The 21,304-nt window shown below is 35.8% G+C and overlaps 2 protein-coding genes across 2 annotated transcripts in view; both read left to right on the top strand.

Annotated features, from left to right (window-relative positions):
• The window catches only part of LOC128121186 (uncharacterized), a 29,302-nt gene extending 21,579 nt beyond the window's left edge, over window positions 1-7,723 (top strand). The window contains exon 5 of the mRNA XM_052755606.1: window positions 4,338-7,723. Coding sequence (XP_052611566.1) covers window positions 4,338-6,580 — 2,243 coding nt within the window. The 3' untranslated portion in view covers window positions 6,581-7,723. The remainder of the gene's footprint in view (window positions 1-4,337) is intronic.
• Window positions 7,724-15,217: 7,494 nt separating this feature from the next.
• Window positions 15,218-18,076, top strand: LOC128121185 (KRAB domain-containing protein 5-like). The gene is made up of 3 exons (XM_052755605.1): window positions 15,218-15,232; window positions 17,326-17,452; window positions 17,922-18,076. The coding sequence occupies exons 1-3, from the start codon at window positions 15,218-15,220 to the stop codon at window positions 18,074-18,076; spliced, it is 297 nt and encodes a 98-aa protein (XP_052611565.1).
• The last annotated feature ends 3,228 nt before the right edge of the window (window positions 18,077-21,304 follow it).

The raw sequence follows: 21,304 nt of genomic DNA, 5'->3' as shown, positions 1-21,304 counted from the left end.
CACACTGACCTATGAGTATTGAAGAATGTCATGAGGAGTCATTTTATTGCTACATTTTTCTTCCTTTAGATAAGTAGTATGTTGTTTTATCCTAATCCCATGGGCTTTCTAGTATCAAGTTTATGGTCATCTAATAAATGTCAGGTATGGTATCCATCTAGAGAAATGGCCTTAATTCAAATCAATTATTGGTTACTTGCTCCATCAATCTTTGTTTTGTGGCAACAAAATGGTATTCAATGGCAGAATACCATTGAAGAAAATAGCTGTTTGGGCTGGGTTGGCTTATGTTTCTGTTTAAAATGCAGAAGTTGTTCTTCTATCAAAGAAAATAGGGGTTTAGTGCTCTCTGTAGGCACTAGGCCTATGTCTCAATTTTCAATGATTTTTATCATTATTGTCTTCAGTAATTAAACTTTATTTTCAGTTCAGAGAGGAAGGGGTAGAACTGGCAAATGCCAGGCATGTTTGGGTATATACTTTGGTCTAATTTGCTAACATTCAATTGTTTGGAACACAATTTTTATACTGAAATCTGTTTTAGATCATAAAAGAGAGTGATTTTGGACTCTGATTCCCCTATTATTTAGCAATATTTTTTTGATATCTTTCATGTATAATTCTGGAAGTTCCTACTGAATTTGGTTTCAATGCTACACCTCAAATGCCCATTACTTTTATCAGTCTCAACCTGTACTCCTGCCTAGAACCCCATCTCTATTCACCCTACACTATCTATTCATACTTGTTTATTCTATTTCCCTTCCTAAAGAAGATATATCTGTTTCATTCCCCTTGTGCTTCTACAGATTGTAGCTTTGTTATCATTGTCTTCATGGCTCTTATCCACTAATAAGTGGACCATGAGTGAGTAGAGTCAATAGCAGAATGTCTGATAAAGGTCTGAGGATGAGATTGGGAGATAGGACATGGGGGCATGGATGCAGAATTGATAATGTGCAACTAGTGTCTTTGATTCCCTGGTAAGGATGGCCTCTGTTAGAAGAGAATTACTGCTGGAGTTTCAAGTAGGAACAAATCAATGAGTTATGAGATGACAATTTGGATGGGGAAATCTGTGTGATCCTTTTACATTAGTGCAGGAGGGAAGAAATGTCTTCAGATGTTGTTGTGTTTTCTTCCAGATCTGGGGATGAGTCTTGGGGGATAGATTTAGAAGAGCAGAGAAAAAGGTGAAAATCAGCAATTTGCCTCCCTGCATCCCTTCCCAGTTGGGTTCCTGGGTCTTTGTTTCTGCTGGATTTGGAGTGTGGACAATGCAATCAGGAATAGAAGGAAGGTTCAGTGGTGGGTTGTGGGATACTCTGACATAGGGAAGGATGAGGCTGCTGCAGTTCTGCTACAGATCTTGGGATGAATTGATTACATTGGACTTAAAGAGCCATGGTGAGAGGTGAAGTCCTGGAGTTTACTTCTTACCTGGCAGGAGGGGCTTTGGAGTTCCAGGGAATTCCTGCCAGAGTTGGGTGCTGAGATCAAGAAAGGTTGTGAAAAATCATGTTGGAATTGGAAGATGTGTTTTAACCATTGGAGATGAAATCACAGGCAGCAGGGAACCTGCAGCAGGCCATTTTATCAGAGCTGAAGATGGTACTGTGGGATTGGATTAAGAAAAGAAAAGTTGAGGTGAAGGTCTGCAGTTAGTATATCTGTTGTTCTGGCGGGAGTTGCCTGTCAGTCTTAAATACTGTTTCCTGTCTCTTGTTTTCCATGGGTGTGCATGTTATGAATCATTTCATAACTTCTAATTCATAAAAAAATCCCTTCCCCTCAATTATAACAGACAGTTTTGCTTACTACTGTAGTCAGTATAGGCCCATATTCTCTTTAGAATTGCACTGTCCCTGGCTCTTTTGGTTAGTACCTTCTCCTCTGAAATAAGCTGTTACTTTAATGGGCTTTCCTTTATATGAGACATTTAATTCCCTTTGTCATATTTTATTTTACTTTTTATAATTTAATTTTATTTTATGTGCATTGGTGTGAAGGTATCAGATCTCCTGGAACTGGAGTTACAGACAGCTAGCTGTGAGCTGCCATGTGGATGCTAGGAATCGAACCTGGGTCCTCTGGGAAAGCAGCCAGTGCTTTTAACCACTGTGCCATCTCTCCAGCCCACACTTCTTCATATTTTAATGCTCTTGTTTTGTTTTGCATATTAACTAGGGCTTGCTGTGTGGTATTTCTTTTTATATTTTTGCCTATTTGGTGTTGGAATGTCTCCAGTATCTAAAATGTTATGACTTTCTTGAGTTTGGCAAATTTGTCTTTCATGATCTTGGGGAAGATTTTATCTATGCCATTGAGGTAAGATTCTTATCTTACACACACACACACACACACACACACACATATATATATATATATATTCATGTTACTATGGTGTTGATCATTACCTGTGTAATATTTTTAGTGCTATATTTAAATATACAAATATATGTGTGTGTTTCTGATATGCAGTTAAATTACTCTTCTTGTTTTTATTGAGTTTTGATATTATATTTGCTATTTTTCTGTCTCACTTAAAAAGCTTTATCTTGACTTATCTAATTAGTTTCCTGTTACAACTTCACTTTAGACTGAATTCTCATCAATAAATTTATACTTTTTTTTGAATTTTTTGAGATTGGACTGTCTTCATTTATGTCTCTGTTGTCTCTTACATCACTCAGGTTTTTTAGTTTCTCTTCATTAATTTTATTGGGCTGTTTGTCTCTGTCTTATTTAAGCACTTTGACTACTTTAATAGTGTTCATGATAGTTCTTCCATCTTCTGTATCATGGCAATTATGGATTGAAGAATACTTCTATGAGACAGATAGACTTTGGGGGCAGGGGTAAAATGCTGGCTTTATTCTTTATAGTCTATGTGTGATTTCCTTTTATTTTAATTAAACACCATTATCAGGAAAATGTGTAAAACTAAGAGTTTCATTGGGCTTATGATACCATGAAAATAAGACTCTATTATGCCATGGGGTGAAGTCAAGAGGCAGTAATTGTAGAAAGAACAGATAATGTTCAAATTTCAAATTTCAAGCAAGCACCAGAAAGGAAACTAAAGATAGTGTACAGTTCCTACATTTAAAGGTCCTAACTCAGTCACACATTTTATGCATTAACACCATACTTTGAGTCAAGTAATGTGGCTACATGAAAACAAAGTTGTCAATTGTGTGACCTTTAGGGAACAATGTTATTCAAACTAGCATATATAGTAATCATGTTCTTGTGATCAAAATTGGTCCTGCGAACTCTTCTGTAATTTCTGTGTCTTTTATGCACAATGAAGACTTAACAGGCAACAATGAATACAGGGAAACTTGGGTGTGAAGGCTACATATAGCATGGGTGGTGGGGTGTAAGTAGGCACAGGGGATGGGCAGAATTACAAGATGGTCATCCCATTGAAAGGGTGAATGTAGGAGTATTCTGGACAGAGATTATCAGTCTAAATATGGGCACATAGGGTAGAATACAGGCTAGAACAATGGATTGGTGATGGAATGTAGATGAGCAGATATTGTGGAATCACCGGTCTGATAACAAGTATAAAATGTATGGTGCCAGATTGGGATCAAAAGTGCTCATGATTTGCATGAAGGAGAATTGGGAGTGCCTTGCTCCCTTGCTAGTAATAGGAGAATGTCAGAGCCCTTCATAGTGTTTGTAAGAGTTAGCAGAACAGGTTGTAGTTTCTATGTTGAACATGTGTTCAGGAAATTACAGAGTCAGGTGATTATAAATTATTTATGCAATTGTTTTGTGTAGATGAGAGGATATGCTGGCAACAACCTACTTACCCACTTTTATGGAGCATAGTAATAATACAGAACAGATGGCAGACATGATTGAGCAGGTTCTGGTTTGTGCTGTCTTTGTGGGAGAAAATGAGTAGGGGTGCAATCCAAGTTGCCCTGTTAAGGAAATAGGAAAGAAGTGGATGTTCACAAGGAGGAGTAGAGTCAACAAAAAAGTATGATCTCTTGGATTATGATTGTGTAAGCAGAAAGAATCATAGCAAGGAATACAATAGACATGTTCCTCATGCACATGGCAAGTGGGAGAGAGCTCCAATATTTTTCTGAAACTGTTGTCTATGTTTGCCTGTTACATGACCTTATGAAGGTCAAACATTCTGTGAATTTCTCTCATTTTTCATAAGCACATTTATTTCCTACAGCAAAACTTTGAAAATTTCCTATATTACAAACTTGATATATTCCCCAGACAGCTGTCATTTTATGCATTATACTCTCATATTGTTTTCAAATTATTTTACAAATCAAGAGTGTATTTCTTTTCATTTCTTTCAGTTCTGTCATTTTACCAGACCCAGGAGGTCTCCCAACAGAAGAACAAACAAGATTCTTTACAGGAAGAAAAACCAGGCTTATTTGAAACTATTGGTCTTGACATGTTACATACAAGGAAGTTCTGGGATTATCATGGTGACAACAGAGAATATGAGTCATGTTGTTATGAGAGTGATGTTTATGAAAAACATGCCAAAGGCATTATTTATGAAAAATATCAAGAACCTCTGGTGTGTCCAAAGAGATCATATTCTGTGTCAGTTACAAGTTCAGAATCAAATGATTATATAGAAAAATATTCACCCCAAGCATGGGCACCTGGCTTTATTCTACATGGATATGTGAAAACTTCACAAGGGGACACACAGTGTAACACTTCAAAGTCTTTGCAACACTTTTCAAGTGTTGTGCAATTAAATGATACTCCAGTAGTCCCTGAAGAAAGGAGTTCTTTAGGCACAGAAAAATATTTGAATTGTCAGCAGTGTGGTATTTCCTATACTCAAAATTCAGTAGAGGTTCCTGAACAATTACTTCCACTATATGACAACCTCCAAAATTTAGATGAACATAAATATTTTAGGAATGAAATGTGGCATAATATGTATCATAAGGAAAGAAGTTGTGAAAATTCCAATAAATTTACGGATGTTGATAATGACCTTGCTAAGTTTTCTTTGGTAAATAATTACCAGAATAGTCAGTTTGAAATACCTGTTAGTGGAAAGAACTCATGGACTTACTCTACTAATGATGTAATTCCTAGTAATTCTCACATAAATACTTGTTCAACAGTTAATCATTTTGAAATCCATGAACATCAGAAAGTTTTTCATAAGTACTCAAATACTTCTTTGCACAAACATGAACATAGCCAAGAGAAGCACAGGACAAGCAAACACCATGACCAAATTCTTAATGAATTCTCAAACTGTATTCAGAATAATGGAACTAGTACTCAAGAAATTTATGAGAGACTCAGAGGTGATGCATGTAAGAAGGTAACAATTGAATCCTCAAATCTGGAGATGGATAATATGAAGCATACAGGAATAAAATTTTGCCAGATTAAAGAATGTGATAAATTATTTGATTTCAATTCAAATATCATTCAGAATGATTCAAGTCACACTGCAGAAAAGAAACCACACAGATGCAATGATTGTGGAAAGTCCTATAGCAAATTTTCATACCTTCATATTCATCACAGAATCCATATGAGAGAGAACCCTTATAAATGTGAAGAATGTGGAAAATCCTTTAGGAAAAGTTCATCCCTTAAAGTTCACCACAGAATCCATGTGGGGAAGAAACCTTATAAATGTGATACATGTGGAAAATCCTTTACTAGGTGCTTATCTCTTCATGTTCATCAGAGAATTCATACTGGAGAGAAACCTTATAAATGTGATGAATGTGGAAAGTCTTTTGTTAATTCCTCCAAACTTCAATGTCATAGGAGAATCCATACTGGAGAGAAACCTTATAAATGTGATGACTGTGGAAAGTCCTTTGTCCAGTCCTCCCATCTTCAATGTCATAGGAGAACCCATACTGGAGAGAAACCTTATAAATGTGATGAATGTGGAAAGTCTTTTGTTAATTCCACCAATCTTAAATATCATAGGAGAATCCATACTGGAGAGAAACCTTATCAATGTGCTGACTGTGGAAAGTACTTTAGAGATGGATCATCTCTTCATGTTCATCAGAGAATCCATACTGGAGAAAAACCTTATAAATGTGATGAATGTGGAAAGTCCTTTATTAAGTCCTCCCATCTTCAATGTCATAGGAGAATCCATACTGGAGAGAAACCTTATAAATGTGATGAATGTGGAAAGTCCTTTGTCCAGTACTCCAGTCTTCAATGTCATAGGAGAATCCATACTGGCGAGAAACCTTATCAATGTGATGAATGTGGAAAGTACTTCAGGGATGGAGCATCTCTTCATATTCATTGTAGAATCCATACTGGAGAGAAACCTTATACATGTGATGACTGTGGAAAGTCCTTTATTAAGTCCTCCCATCTTCAATATCATAGGAGAATCCATACTGGAGAGAAACCTTATCAATGTGATGACTGTGGGAAGTACTTCAGGGATCGATCATCTCTTCATGTTCATCAGAGAATCCATACTGGAGAAAAACCTTATAAATGTTATGACTGTGCAAAATGTTTTAGGCATGGCTCTTCTCTTAGTGTTCATCAGAGAATCCATACTAGAGACAAACCATAGAAATATTAAAAATGTATTGTCTTTTACCCTTTGCTTTCTATTAATGTTCATCAGAGAACTCACATCTGAGCCAAGCCTTATAAATGTAAAGATGGTGAAAATTTTTTAACCAAATCCTCAACACTTCATCTTCCCTGAACTCATTCTAAAGAAAATATTTACAAATATGAAGAATGTGGAAAAATACTTCTCATGAGCTCTCACCTTAGAAGACATCAGAAAAGTTATAAGAATCTTAAAAAAACTATAATAATTATTAAATGTATTTCAGTATCACTATATTTATGCAATAAAATTTCCTTCAAAATGTATGGAATATACAAAATCTTTGATCAATATTCACTCCTGATTCAACATCACAAACATCACTTTAGGAAGCTCTACCATTGATGTGAATTTGAAAGTGTTAATTCAGGAGTAGACCTTATAATTACTAAATGCTTATTGAAACATTTGCTATGGATATTGTTTTACTAAACTATCAACTTATTAATTTCAAGGAGTATTTGTTTGAAAATACTAAAGCAACAGCAATGTGAAACAAGAATTTTTGCTAATAGATGATTATTGACTACAATAGAAAGTTGAAATGACTACATAACATTTTTTTTGCAATTTGTTGATGATATTGTCTTCTGTGTGAGATTATTATATTCTATATATTCTATATCATTATTATAATCCCAGTATTTTAGCTTTTTTAGAGTGTATATTAATGATTGTTTTTAACTTCATATTGATTCCCTGTTTTTACAAGCCCAAATAAATGTAGTATACTTTCTGTTGATTTTAATTTACCTTGATGAGATAAACCTTCATTTAGTGTGAGGATGGCATAATGAAGATTAAATGTTCCAGAAATGACAGTGCTAATAAAAACATATCATTAAAATAGGTTCTATAGAAAACTGTACCAGTGGAAATAAGCATATGCAAATAGCAATATTGTGAATTCCAAAAGGAAGGAGACAACAAGATTATTTTAAGCAAATTATGTCTCTATTTTCACATTGAGATAAGATAATGCTTGATCCCCCTGGTTCCTACAATCCTTTTCCTCTCTATTCCAGGAACACACAAGTCTTAACCAGCAAGCAGGGAGCCTTCATGGAACCAAACTCCACCCTCTACATATATGTAACATATTTGTAGTTTGTCTATTTTTGGAACTCCTTACAATGGGGGGAGGGTCTATTCCTAATTCTTTGGTGGGCTCTTTAGAGCTTATTCGTCTTACTAGATTGTCTTTCTTAGTTAACTACAAGGGGAGGTTCTTAGTCTTACAGCAACTTTATATGCCATGCTTAGCCTATGTATATTGGAGGCTGGCAACTTTCTTACCAGAGACAGAGAGGCAGTGGAATACAGTGTGGAGGGAAGCTAGGAAGGTAATTGGAGGAAAGGAGGGAGGGGAAAGTGTGATCAGGATGTAAAATAATAAATTATTAAATTTTTAGAATAAAGAATACAACCACACAGACAAAAACAAACATATGTTGTTTGTATATTGACTACTGATGAGTCTCAGTGTAGCACAGCCATTTTTAACATTCCTAATACTGTGACATTTTAATACAGGTCTTCATTTTTTATCACCTTAAAGTATAAAAGTATTTTTGTTGCTTTTTCATAAGTATAATTTTGTTCCTGTTATGAATTTTCATGTAAATATCTGATATTTCTAATGATCTGTGATGACCCTTGGCAAAGGGTCTTTGGACCCCCCAAATGAATATGATCCACATGTTGAGAACTTTGGCTGTATGGTTTCTATAAACTGACTATGTAGAGAGGTATACATATAAGCAACAATAAGAAAGATGTAACTTATGCTTTAAATACTGTTAAGCGATTTCAAGCTAGACCCCAGATAGCCTAGTATTTTTTAACACATCTCCAAAATTGACAAAAGGGCTCCTCAAGTAACCTACAAATACTTTGCAAGAGCTAAAATGAGTGTTCTATCCAAGTAAATTGAAATGTTGGATTCCCGCGGCAGCTGAATTTGATTTCATAAACTGTTTTGAGTTTAATAATATAAAGTAAAACCATCTATATGTCACAGAAAAATCATCCAAACCTTTAAACTTTCACAAGTTATTCATTTCATAGAGAAAGTAATACAAATGCCCCAGTATGATCCAATATAACTATGACATGCAGGATCTTTTCTTACAGAACTTAATCCTGAAATATATCATATATCCTTACCCACAATTATTTTTATTGAAGATTATTGTCACTCTTTAATCATTTAAAAGAATGTTGTTGAGTATAAGTTGAATGAATATTTATACTTGATATTAAGGATATGGTATCCTTAATATCATAAAACTTCACTGAATATTTCCTTAATCTTACTCCATATCTCATATTGTAGAATACACCATGCTGATTTTTAGCAATCAGTCAATGTCATATTGGTATAGCTAGAGCTTTCCTGCCTGGCCCACAGTCAGGACAAATCTTTGTCACCTGCCAGTCCCACAGCCACTTAGACCCAACCAAGTAAACACAGAGACTTTTCTTGGTTACAAATTGTATGACCATGGCAGGCTTCTTGCTAACTGTTCTTATAGCTTAAATTAATCCATTTCCATTAATCTATACCTTGCCATGTGGCTTGTGGCTTACCGGCATCTTCACATGCTGCTTGTCATGGTGGCAGCTGGCAGTGACTCCTTCTGCCTTCCTGTTCTTTCTTTTCTCCTCTCTGTTAGTCCTGCCTATACTTCCTGCCAACCACTGGCCAATCAGTGTTTTTTTTATTGACCAATCATAGTACTTTGACATACAGACCATCCCACAGTACTTCCCCTTTTCTTTTCTTTTTTTTTAAAGAGGAAGGTTTTAACTTTTACACATCTCCAAAGCCTGCTTGGTATATTTGGGAATTTGGGCATAGCTTCCCTTACTACTTCCTGCTGGAGGGGGGCGCTGTATCTTATGGGGACACAAAGAAAATTTTAGGATTATGGAATAGTCCATGAGTTTGTATTGTCTGAGTCAGTTGTCTTCAAACCACTTTGGATGCTGGATCATCTGGGCCATAGTGTCATCGGAGACCTTTCAGGGAGTCTTGGCTGGTCAAACCTGATGTATCTTAATCTGGAACAAATCCATAGCCTCTGGCTTTCTGTTGAAACAAAAGCAGAGCCTCCTTTCCAAAACATATCCTTACATCCAAATTTTGAAGTCAAGGTATTAAAATGTACATTTTGGCATAACTCAACAGCTTTTGCAATCAATTTTTTTTCTTCAGTTACAAATATCAAAGAGAACATAATCCAGATTCTCTGTGAGGTAGCCATCTTTATGTGGCTTATTTTTTATATTACCTTTAGCCTATTGCTTTAAACTGCAGCATTCTAAGACTGAAACGGTGCTGGTGCTGTGGCTGCTGGCTCCACCCACTTCAGCTTCCAAATATGGCTGTGGTATGTTTTCCGTAAGCTCTGGGAGCCATCAACTCTCAGAAATATTGGGTCTATGCTTCTATCAAGGGAGCATGTAGCCCAGAAACCTCTTTTTGTTTTGTAGTAGCAGAGGCTAAACTCACCATGCAGCTTAATGTGCCACCTACAGAGGCCTCATTCCCACCATACTGCAGGTCAACTGCACATGCCAGGAACCCGCCATAGTAGCTCAAACATGCAGGCTGCTGCTATCTTGAAAGACACAACTAGGAACTGTTTTTAGCTCTGTTTTGGAATCTTTTTACTCAGGTTCTAAGTGGAAACTCTTGCCAACACATTGGGTGCCATTTGTAGCTAGAGTTTTCCTGCCTTGCCCACAGTCAGGACAAATCTTTGTCACCCGCTAGTCCCACAGCCGCTCAGACCCGACTAAGTAAACACAGAGACTTTTATTGGTTACAAACTTTATGACAATGGCAGGCTTCTTGCTAACTGTTCTTATAGCTTAAATTAATCCATTTCCATAAATCTATACCTTCCCATGTGGCTTGTGGCTTACCGGCATCTTCACATGCTGCTTGTCATGGTGGCAGCTGGCAGTGACTCCTTCTGCCTTCCTGTTCTTTCTTTTCTCCTCTCTGTTAGTCCTGCCTATACTTCCTGCCTAACCACTGGCCAATCAGTGTTTTATTTATTGACCAATCAGAGTAATTTGACATACAGACCATCCCACAGCATATTGGAGCTTTGAGATTCTGAAAATAAGAAAATTTTTATTCATTACTAGAAATCAAACCATTCAAACACCAAAAGTTGGAGCTATATTCATAACTCAAGCTGCATTTATTCTGTAATGAAAGTTCTATTTGTTAAATAAGAAGTACATCTAATTTGTTCATTTCTTTACCTTTGTTCCTTTACTTTGAAGCAAAGGTTTGATTGTTGTCAATATATAAATGAATTCTTGTAGTAAAAATAAAACTTCCACACATGAAAACATTAACAGAAACTCAGTAAGTAAAAGAAATACTGAGTTCTGTTACACAGAAAGGTGATTCCAACAGAAAACCTCAGGAAAATAAGTGCATGTGGCATGTTCATTTGGGTATAGATAGGTGTGTGTATACCTATACTATCATATAAAAGCACAAAAGATTATGAGCATTGAAGAAAATCCTCTCAAATGAAGAACAGCTTATTTGAACCCTTGCCTGTGTTATTTCATTCCAAGGATACTTGGCTCAATTTCTATTCTTATGTCTTGGTACAGAATTTGGTAGATCATGGAGCACATGGACAAAAGCAAATGTGCCATGTAGAAGCCATTAAATCTATGCCATCCTCATGGATTGAGCCTCTAGCTCCTAAATTTCTGGTCTCATTATTAAGCCTCTCCTAATCACAACCACCTTCGACTGTTATAGAAAAGCAGAAAAGGGATCTGAACCACCACGTCTCTCAGGTTATTCCACTGCCTCGCTATTTGGGACCCTCAATTCTGTCTGTTCTGTTTTATTGTTTTCTATTTTGTCTCCTTCATGTTTATCTCTATGTTAATAAAGATATTATCATCCTGACTGATTATTATTATTTTCATTAGCTTATTTTTGAACAGACTTATTTTTTCTCTAAACAGCTTTGACCTCATCAAGCAGTTATCTGTGTCCAGTGAGTGTTCTGGGGTTTCTCTCATGCAATGCCACTTGTACTATAAGTATGGATCTTGTGCCAGGCGGTGGTGACACACACCTTTAATTCCAGAACTTGGGAGGCAGAAGCAGGTGGATCTCTGTGAGTTCGAGCCCAGCCTGGTCTCCAAAGCGAGTTCCAGGAAAGGTGCAAAGCTACACAGAGAAACCCTGTCTTGAAAAAAAAACCAAAAAAAAAAGAAAAGAAAAGAAAGTATGGATCTTGTGAGAATTAGTAGACTTCTTCACTGATCATGACAGGAGAGTGTGTGAAACACATCCAAAATCTACTGACTTCTCATAACGTATTCTGTTCTCTCTGTTTCTCATGCTCACATTATGAATTGGGTATTATCTGGATTCAGGAAGTCATATTCAAAGACCTGAATCACACAGAGAAGACAAAATGGAGGATTTTTTCCCTTGACAATAGATACTACAGATCACACCTTTGCAGGAAAGCAGTGGTCTCCTTAAGTTCAATAATTCAAGAGTATAGAATAGGGTAAGGGGCTTCTGTTTTATTAATGTTGTGTGTAGACTTGTTTTTGTGGGGTGTGTGTGTGTGTGTGTGTGTGTGTGTGTGTGTGTGTGTGTGTGCTTCTGTGTTGTAGCTCCTTGACACAGTGTGAAGAGAATTAGCTCTGACTTTAGAAAATGTTGGTTTTGTTTAACAAGTGATTTTGTCACATGTTAAGAAGTGCCATTATGGAACAAGTTATGTCAACAATACTGGTTCTTTCCTTAATTGTGTCAATTAAGTGGAGTAGTTGAATACTATGGTGCAAGGAACTGGAAGGTCTCTACGCTGAAGTAAAGGTTTGAACAATGTAAGACTCTCCTCACTGCATATGTGCTTTTTCATGTGTCTGATTGTAATCATGTGCAAACTTATTTATGTGTAGGCATGGAGGCAAATTGTTTCTTTTTCTTGAAATTTCAAGGAAAATACAGAGTACTTTCCATTTCCAATGTGCCACAAACTAGTTCAGATGACTTTTTTTCTGAATGTTGTAGTAATAATTGGAGTCAACAATAAAGAGAAACTTAAAGAACAAAGGGAGGAAAGATTTATGACAAATAGATGATTCCTGTCTTACAAGTGACTACTAACTGCAGTTTGAAAAAGGTGCAGATCCCAGTTTATTAGGAGAAAAGAGGCAGCATTTAACTCAAGCCTAGTGGAGCATTTGCTCTCAGAGTGTTTCTCTGCCTTATGTCCATAAATAGAAATGTGTCTGTTTCAGGACAACACATCTATTCAATTTGTGCGAGATATAAATTTTCCTTAATTTAAAATTAAAAATCATTAGTGGGGCTGGAGAGATGCCTCGGTGTTTAAGAGCACCGACTGCTCGCCCAGAGTTCCTGAGTTCAATTCTCAGCAACCACATGGTTGCTTACAATCACCTGTAATGAGATCTGGTGCCCTCTTCTGGACTGCAGGGACACATGCAGACAGAATAAAGTATACATAATAAATAAATAAATCTAAATTGAAAAAAAATAAAAAAAATCAATGGTATAGAACCTCGTGGTAGAAGCATCAATAAAGAAGGTATCTTTCCACTGCCCAGGCAGATTCCTCACCTAATCTCAGTGAGTCTCATGAGCCTTCTGCAGGTGTGGAATTGATAGAGTAGAGTTAAAGACTAGATAATACCAGTCAACTAATAACCATGCAATTCAGATACCAGATTTGTCTTGTAGGATGCCAATAGATTGTATGCAGTTACCAAATAAATTTCCTGGAAAATACAGGCAAATTAACATAGTTGTAATTTGTCATGTTGCTGTGAGTAAGGAGAAACACATGGCTGGTATTATTTGTTATAAACATGCTTCTATTTCTCTAAACTGATTACATTTAATTTTACCCCCATTTTTTCATTCCTCCTTCTCTGGGTTCCTGTCTGTTTTCTTTGTGTGGAGTCTTGATATACACATCTTGAATGTGGTGAGAGGTTTAATCATTTGTGAAGGAAGTGGTTATGCTTCAGAATTCTATACCCAAACAAGGTCATTGCATCTTCTTCAGTTTAGGAGTAGTTTCTCTTTAACCCTATTTAGAGCTTTTGAAAATTTGACTTTCCTTTTAATGAGAGGAATTAGTGTTCATTAGAATTCCATTGCAAAAAATATGCATAGTCTGTAGGAAGTGAAAAATGAATATGGAAATTTAAGCAACACCATGGAGTTCCTGTGCATTCTTCATTTCTGCACAAAGACATGCATGTTATACATCCCGGATTCTAGTAAATACCTTACCTTAGTGACAGAAAAAGACAAAAATAAATAAAATTTTGTCTAGTTAATTCCAAATATTAATATAGTCTGAGTAATTACAATGCAATTCATGTAGAAAACAAAGATAAATTGAGTATGTGTGCAGATTTCTATGAGGTGAATGTCACTTCCAGGGAGTGCTCCATGAATTCCTCTTATTGAAACCATCAATATCTGATAAATTGTCAACAGAAACAATGAAGATAAAGGATTGGATTCAGTGTTTTTTACTAATATCTTAAGGTATTAGAGTGTTCTTTGGAGCTCACATATTGTAAAGAATTCCACCCAGTTCTCCTCATTTTGCTTTCTTTTTTCCCTTTTGTTTCCTCCCTCCCTCCCTCCCTCCTTCCCTCCCTTCCTTTCTTCCTTCCTTCCACCCTTCCTTCCTTTCTTTTTTTTGATTTTTCAGTATAGGGTTTCTTTGTGTTGCTTTTGGACCCTGTCCTGTAACTCAGTTTGTAGAGCAGGCTGGCCTCAAACACACAGGGATTCACCATGCTCTGCCTCCTGCATGCTGGGATTAAAGGCATGTACCACCAGTGCCCGTCTCCTCATTTTCACCCATAATTACTTAACAGTGATCCTGGGTGAAGTAATGTCCTTGTGAATATAAATTTGTGAAAAATTTTAATGTCTTTCACTGCAAAGTTGCAGAACCTTAATATTATAAATTGTATCATGGTAGCCAATGGGAAAAGTCAGTGAAGACTTTAGAGGGGAATGTATTGCCTTCATGCTACTTGGACATAAACAACTAGATTTTTTTACCCAGTTGAATGATTACTTTCATGTGGGACTACATCACAGATACTGTGTGTTATCCTCCATGGAAGCCTCATTTTGCTTTAATCAACCACCCCAGAGGAAGAGAATGTGAGGATCCTTAATGATTCTCCTGTGCTTAGCCTTAACTTGAAATACCAACCTGGCTCTGGTAGCTATAGCAAGTTAATTTAATCATGCTGCCAAGTCTGCACTAAAGTCTTCCATGCTGGCTAAACAGCCTACCTATCTAATGCATGAAAGTAGAACCTACCATTTTCTCTGCCTCTGGGAGCTCATGTTTTTCTACATCTCTGCTCTGTTATAGTACACAGAGGGAGCTTTTTGATCCTGCCTTCCAGTGTCTTAGTGGGGTAGAAAATATATGGGGCTTTTCCTGCTTTGAAATCAAAATATTATCAGAAAGGTAAAATTTTGAGATAAAATTTCTTGAGAGGATCTACACAGAAGGAGAAAGAGAGATGGCTTTTTCTCAGGTAAATGTATGAATGGAGTGGATGTGAGACATATTGACTGTTCTCCTGGAAATGCTTCTTTTGCTGTGATCTCAAACCTTTACATTACCTCTAAGTTTCTACATACCTTTATTCTTCTTTTTCTGAAGTGGTTGTCAAGTTAAAATCTTTTGAATGCATGCCCCATGTATGCTGCTCTCCACTGTTTTCTCACCATTTTATTTTTTTAGTGTAAATTCTCTGAGTTAATGCATAATATAACCTTTTGGAAGACAAAAAGAACATGCATACATATGTCCTAATGAGAATGGTGTTGAGACATTTCACAGGAATGAGAAAGAAGCCATGTTCCATGATCATTTTGCCCAGGTATCCATTTGCTCATATAGGCATTTCCAAGAAGGAGGCACTGTGAAAAAGGATGACATGTCTTCCTTCAATGTATAATGTTTAAAGTAGTATTGCTATGAAAGACATACTGTGTTATATACTAAGATGAAATGTTTAAATGCAATACAAATTTCCAAATAGAATTTGCCAATAATAAGGTGACATGAAATTATTGTATCAGGCAATTTTCCATCTTTCTATTTTTCTGTTTTGTGACTAGATTCAAAGAGTCTATTCTATCATTTCTCTTTGCTAGCTACTAACATTACAGTGAACTTGCAATGCCCATGTGTTGTGATGACACCTGCTAATAATCACTCCCCTGGGAGTAGATGCAACATTACATCCCATGGTTATATAGTACATTTTTTAGAACAAATGAACAAATGGAGACCTTGTAGGTACTTATATTCGTGTGGATTTCACAAACAATCAAAAAGTTTCAAAAAGATAAATTTTGGTGATTGGAGTTGAAGTGTCTTTATTAACAAACAAAAGTACTAAATCGAATGCAGGGATGGCATTATTTAGATGCAACATTTGCAAGTGAATCCAAAAGAAGCTTTTCCACTGTTTATAATAAACTTAAGAGAGAATCTAATGATTTGGCTCACTGAAATACTGTAAAATTATGGAATTTTAGAAAGAAACATGGAAAGTAAAGGAAATGCCTCATGGAAGACACTGTTGAGGTATCAATTTCTTACTCTTCCTTAGTTGCAAGCAAGTATATTACTTTCCCAGGGTGAGAAATACTTTAAGTTGAGGCTATCCCTCATACTTATCCACTATTACCAAATACAGGTGGCAGTTATGTTTTAATTAATGATCTCAGGAAAATGGAATGTGAGGAAGGGGTCTGTACAACTCTGTACAGCTGTGTTCAGACTCAATTTAAAGCAGGGTACTGACACCAAATCCCCATGTGGTATAGATTTTCATGATCTGAAGAAGTAAAGGACCCTCATAAGGGAGGAAAGACAAAGCTAAGTTTCGATCTGCATGTAAAAGTTCATGGTTTCTACATCTCTGCTGTGGCACAAGTCTCCAATTGCAATTTTTTTAACCTGCTTTCTGATCTCTGAGTGTGGAAGGCAGGAGATGCAGCCTTTCACACAGAATAGTATCAGAAAGGTGAAACTTTAAGATAAACTTCCTGACGGGATCCATTAAGAAGGGGAGGGACAGATGGCATGTTCTCAGGTAAATTCATTCACAAGGATGGTTTGACATTCCACACATAAATGCTTCATTTGCAGAGCTCTCAACCTTCACTATAATTCCTCACTAGAGGAAAACTATGATTTTGTGTTTTATTATATTTCTAATTTAAATTGTTTATTATCACTGTCATCTCTGTTCTACATTTTGCTTTCCATTCTTTCCTGCCTCTTTTATTTTACAGTATGACCTAACTACATCAATTAATGACCTGAAATATTTACAAATTTTCTGATATTAGAGATGACTATTGAAACAATATTCCTACTGAGCACAATTTCAGACATTATTTATCACTGAGAAAAGGTGCATATTTCATGAAATGTTTGGATGTTGAGTACTTTGATTTCATGAAAATGTTACAATGTCCTCTCTCTTAATATATACCTTTTGAAAATTGCAGATTACTAATAACACAGAGAATTCTTTAGTTAAATGCTCTTTCCTGGGGCAAATAAGGATTCATACCATCATAACAAAGAAAAATTGAATTTTCACTTCAGAGTCCATTGACATTCAAGGATGTGAATATCAGTTTCTCCAAGGAGGAATGGGAATGCCTGGACACTTCTCAGAGGGATTTATACAGAGAGGTCATGTTGGAGAACTACAGCAACCTGGTTTCTGTAGGTGAGAATAAATTATTTCTTAATTGCTGCTTAGACCTGTGAATGTCTAGTAGCTTGTATTAGTGCTTGAATTGCTTTCTATCAATGAATCTGAGCCCAATTATTACTAGATATTGTTGAGTGTAATATTTATTGAAAATTTTGTTAATCTAAATGCTCTTTTAATTTAGCAAATATTCCCTTAAATTCCATTTTTTTTGCAGTCGCTCAGTAGCAATAATGTGTGAATACAGTCAGATTCCCACAGTTTTATTTTTGTAATGGCATAATGTATACAAAGTTGAATATATACGCAATTGAAATTAAGGATTTCTTTAAACTCTACAACCCCTGTCAAGTACTGACTAATAAAACTTCACTTATGAATCTTTCCTTATGTAACTTGATATCCACTGAGTACAAGCCTGTGTTAGAACCCAACTCTTTTTCCCATCATATAAATAAATTACCATGTCTCTTCTAATTCACAGGCCTTTCTGTTTCAAAACCAGAGCTAGTCACCTGTCTTGAACAGAATAAAGAACCCTGGATCCTGAACATAGAGGAAGCAGAAGGTAGAGAACCAGGTAAGGTGGAAGGAAACAATCGTTTATGTATAAAGTACAAAACAAAAAACAAACCATAACTGGAATGGGATTAGCTCAGCTCCTCACTAAAAGCAATGCCTGAGAATTTCATTTGGAATTGTGTACTAGGATCTAGAACACAGAAAATTTTACATGATTTTCCCTCATTTCATCAGAAGAGTGGTTAGATGAAATTTAATATACCAATAGGAATTTCACAATGTATGTGGGGCTTTATTTTGTATTCCAATAAATGTCTGAATTTGTGTCCTGATTGTCAGTGATTCTAAGGTTTTTTTTGAATTTTTTAAACATTTTTATATTATATCTGGCTCAATATAGTTTTCTTTCTATTTCCTCCTTGCATACCATCCCTGTATCATACTAACCCGATATCATGATTCCTGTACCATGTCTCATTCTCTCTATCAAAGAAAGAACAGGGCTGGAGAGATGGCTCAGCAGTTAAGAAAACTGGCTGTTCTTCCAGAGGTCCTGAGTTCAATTCCCATCAACCACATGGTGGCTCACAACCATCCATAATGAGATCTGGTGCCCTCTTCTGGCCTGTAAGTATGCATGTAGGCAGAACACTGTATACATAATAAATAAATAAATAAAATCTAAAAAAAAAGAACAGAAAATACATAAAAAATTCAAGGAATGTTTGGTCTGGCCAACTGTTTCTGAACACAAGATTTTGAATATGATTGATATACCCTGGTGTTATTCATTGAAAAACCGATTTTGTTATTCCTGGAAGCTAAGGGCTGCACATATGTTCTTGTCACAAAATTGTGACTTTGGTCCTACTTTCCACTTTAGAAGCTAAGATTTTTGTCTGACTTTGGCTTCTGTGGGGTTTGGCCTTGCTGTCACAGACTTGGTGATTTTTGGCCCATTTTTCCTATAATGTTTGTAAATTTCTTCCCTAAATTCATTTACCATTTCTAGCCTCTATGTTCTCTCAGCATATATTTATTCATAGGTACCTAAACCTTTATGTAAGGGTTAAGATGAAAGAATCCCAGATAGAGCTTAGTTCTCCAAAATCTCCTAATTAAGCTTCTCCAGTGAAGGATGAGTGATGCACAAATATTTGTGTATAATATTATAGCATTAGTTTAATGCCATGTTCATTAAGCAGAATAATAATCATTTTTTATCTTGAGCCCATGATCAATTTGGTCTCAGTTTCTTGTCTGCAATAATAGTGTCAGGTACGGGTTCAAACAATGGAGTTGGATTTAAGACAATCAAATGCTGGTTAATGATTGCCAACACAAATGTTCCAATTTTGTGCATTTCTTTCATGCCAATGAGAATATGCAGTCACATGGTTCATAACGATGAAAGACTGATGTGTACTTTTCGTCTCATGTAGCGTATATGACACTATGAACATATTTGAGTTGGGTTGAAGTGTTCTGTTGAACACATGTCTGATATCTTCTCACTCCATTTTTTAAATATGTGAGCCTTTTTGTTGGGTTTTTGATGATTATTACAAAAATGATACCTGCTATGTTTGGGTATAACACCAGAAAACAATGCAACCCATTACTTGTACAGGAAGCTTTATTTGTTGACACATGATTTCAAGTTTGGGTATTGGCTACACCATCATACAGTAAAGACATTTAAAATGTTTTTTGATATTCACTTGTTTTAACAAGCTTCCACAGAAGTACAGTTGTCTATGTTTCTTTAAAAAAAGATTTCTTTGTGAGCCAGAGACATAAAAATGATTACCTGCAAATCCGATTACCAGAGGGCTATTACCAGGACACAGACAGTGGAAAGAGGTTTCTGAAAACTACCATTTAATCATATGCATGCCACATATATAGTCAATAAATATATAAATATGTTTTTAAGATTATCAAGAAAAGGACTGTAATCTTATTTATCCCTCTTTGTATTTTCTCTTCTACAGTACTCTAACATCACTTTCATGACTTAATACTGTTTTAATTTCTCATTCTTTTTAATAGTGCTGTTTTTAATTACCCCTTTTGTGGAAAAAAAACCCTACATCCTCATTGGCTCCATGCTAGTTAACTAAACTCTACAGAAAATATAGAGACCAAAATCTTAAAAGCTAGCATCTACAAATTTGAGAAAATATGCAGTATTTGTCTTTCTGGGTTAAGTCACTTATAACAATTCTTTCAGTTTTATTCATTTACCTACAATATGTATAATATAAAAAATGAGTTTCTTAGCATATAACCTACCAAAGATAAATCAAATGAATAAAGAATTTATCATGTCACATGTTCTGAAGTTGAATAGAAGGAATAATTAAAAAAACAAACTCAACTTAAGAAAACTAGATGCTGCCGGGCAGTGGTGGTGCAAGCCTTTAATCCCAGCACTCGGGAGGCAGAGCCAGGTGGATCTCTGTGAGTTCGAGGCCAGCCTGGGCTACCAAGTGAGTCCCAGGAAAGGCACAAAGCTACACAGAGAAACCCTGTCTCGAAAAACCAAAAAAAAAAAAAAAGAAAAAAAGAAAACTAGATGGATTCAGGACAGAATCCCACCAGAACATTAGAGAAAAACTAACATCAATCCATTTACTCTTATATGACAAAAGGGAAACTTTCCATTTCAAGAATACCTCAAAAGAATTATCTTCTGGGATCAAGGTGACATCATCCAAAAGATGTTAATAGGAAACAGCATAAGTAAATAAAGACACATAATGTATTAGGAGAACAAACTATATGAAACCGACCAAATGGTCTCTTCATTAACTGCAGAAAATACTTTCATCAAAATAAAACATCCCTTCATTATAAAACTTCTACAGTAGGAGGAACATATCCACAAATAATAGAATATGTTTACTGCAAGTAATTACCAACATAATTACTAAATGGAGAAAATGCAAAACGTTTTATAACTGGGAAAATAAAGGAAACTCACTCTCTCCATACCTGTTATATGTTCTGCTTGAAGTCTTAAGTGTCAGTCTAAGATCATATGAAATTCAAGGGGATACAGAAAGGAAAGAAAAAAAGTCATAGTATCCTTAATACATAATATTTATTTTATACCAGAAAATTTAAATCAAGATTCTATTGAGTGGTGCTAAGGTTATTGCTCATTTCTGCATCACCTTTTGTACTGACTTTCCTTCCATCATAACTGAAGAACCCTTCAGAGTTTCTGTTTCCCAGTTCATAGTGTCCCTCTATCTCAAATCTCTAATCAAAGAATTATAGATACCTAATGAATACTGTGACAAGGAGAGTTACCATCTGCCATGTGTTATACTTATTATT

This window comes from Peromyscus californicus, unplaced genomic scaffold (assembly GCF_007827085.1).
Source record: "Peromyscus californicus insignis strain IS unplaced genomic scaffold, ASM782708v3 Scaffold_33__1_contigs__length_539039, whole genome shotgun sequence".
NCBI lineage: Eukaryota > Metazoa > Chordata > Mammalia > Rodentia > Cricetidae > Peromyscus > Peromyscus californicus.
This window is presented reverse-complemented; position numbering and strand designations above follow the sequence as displayed.

Excerpts from the sequence above, each read along its gene's own strand:
- LOC128121185 (XM_052755605.1), top strand. Across the intron at positions 17,453-17,921 it reads CAGCAACCTGGTTTCTGTAG|GCCTTTCTGTTTCAAAACCA; the intron begins GTGAGAATAAAT and ends TCTAATTCACAG.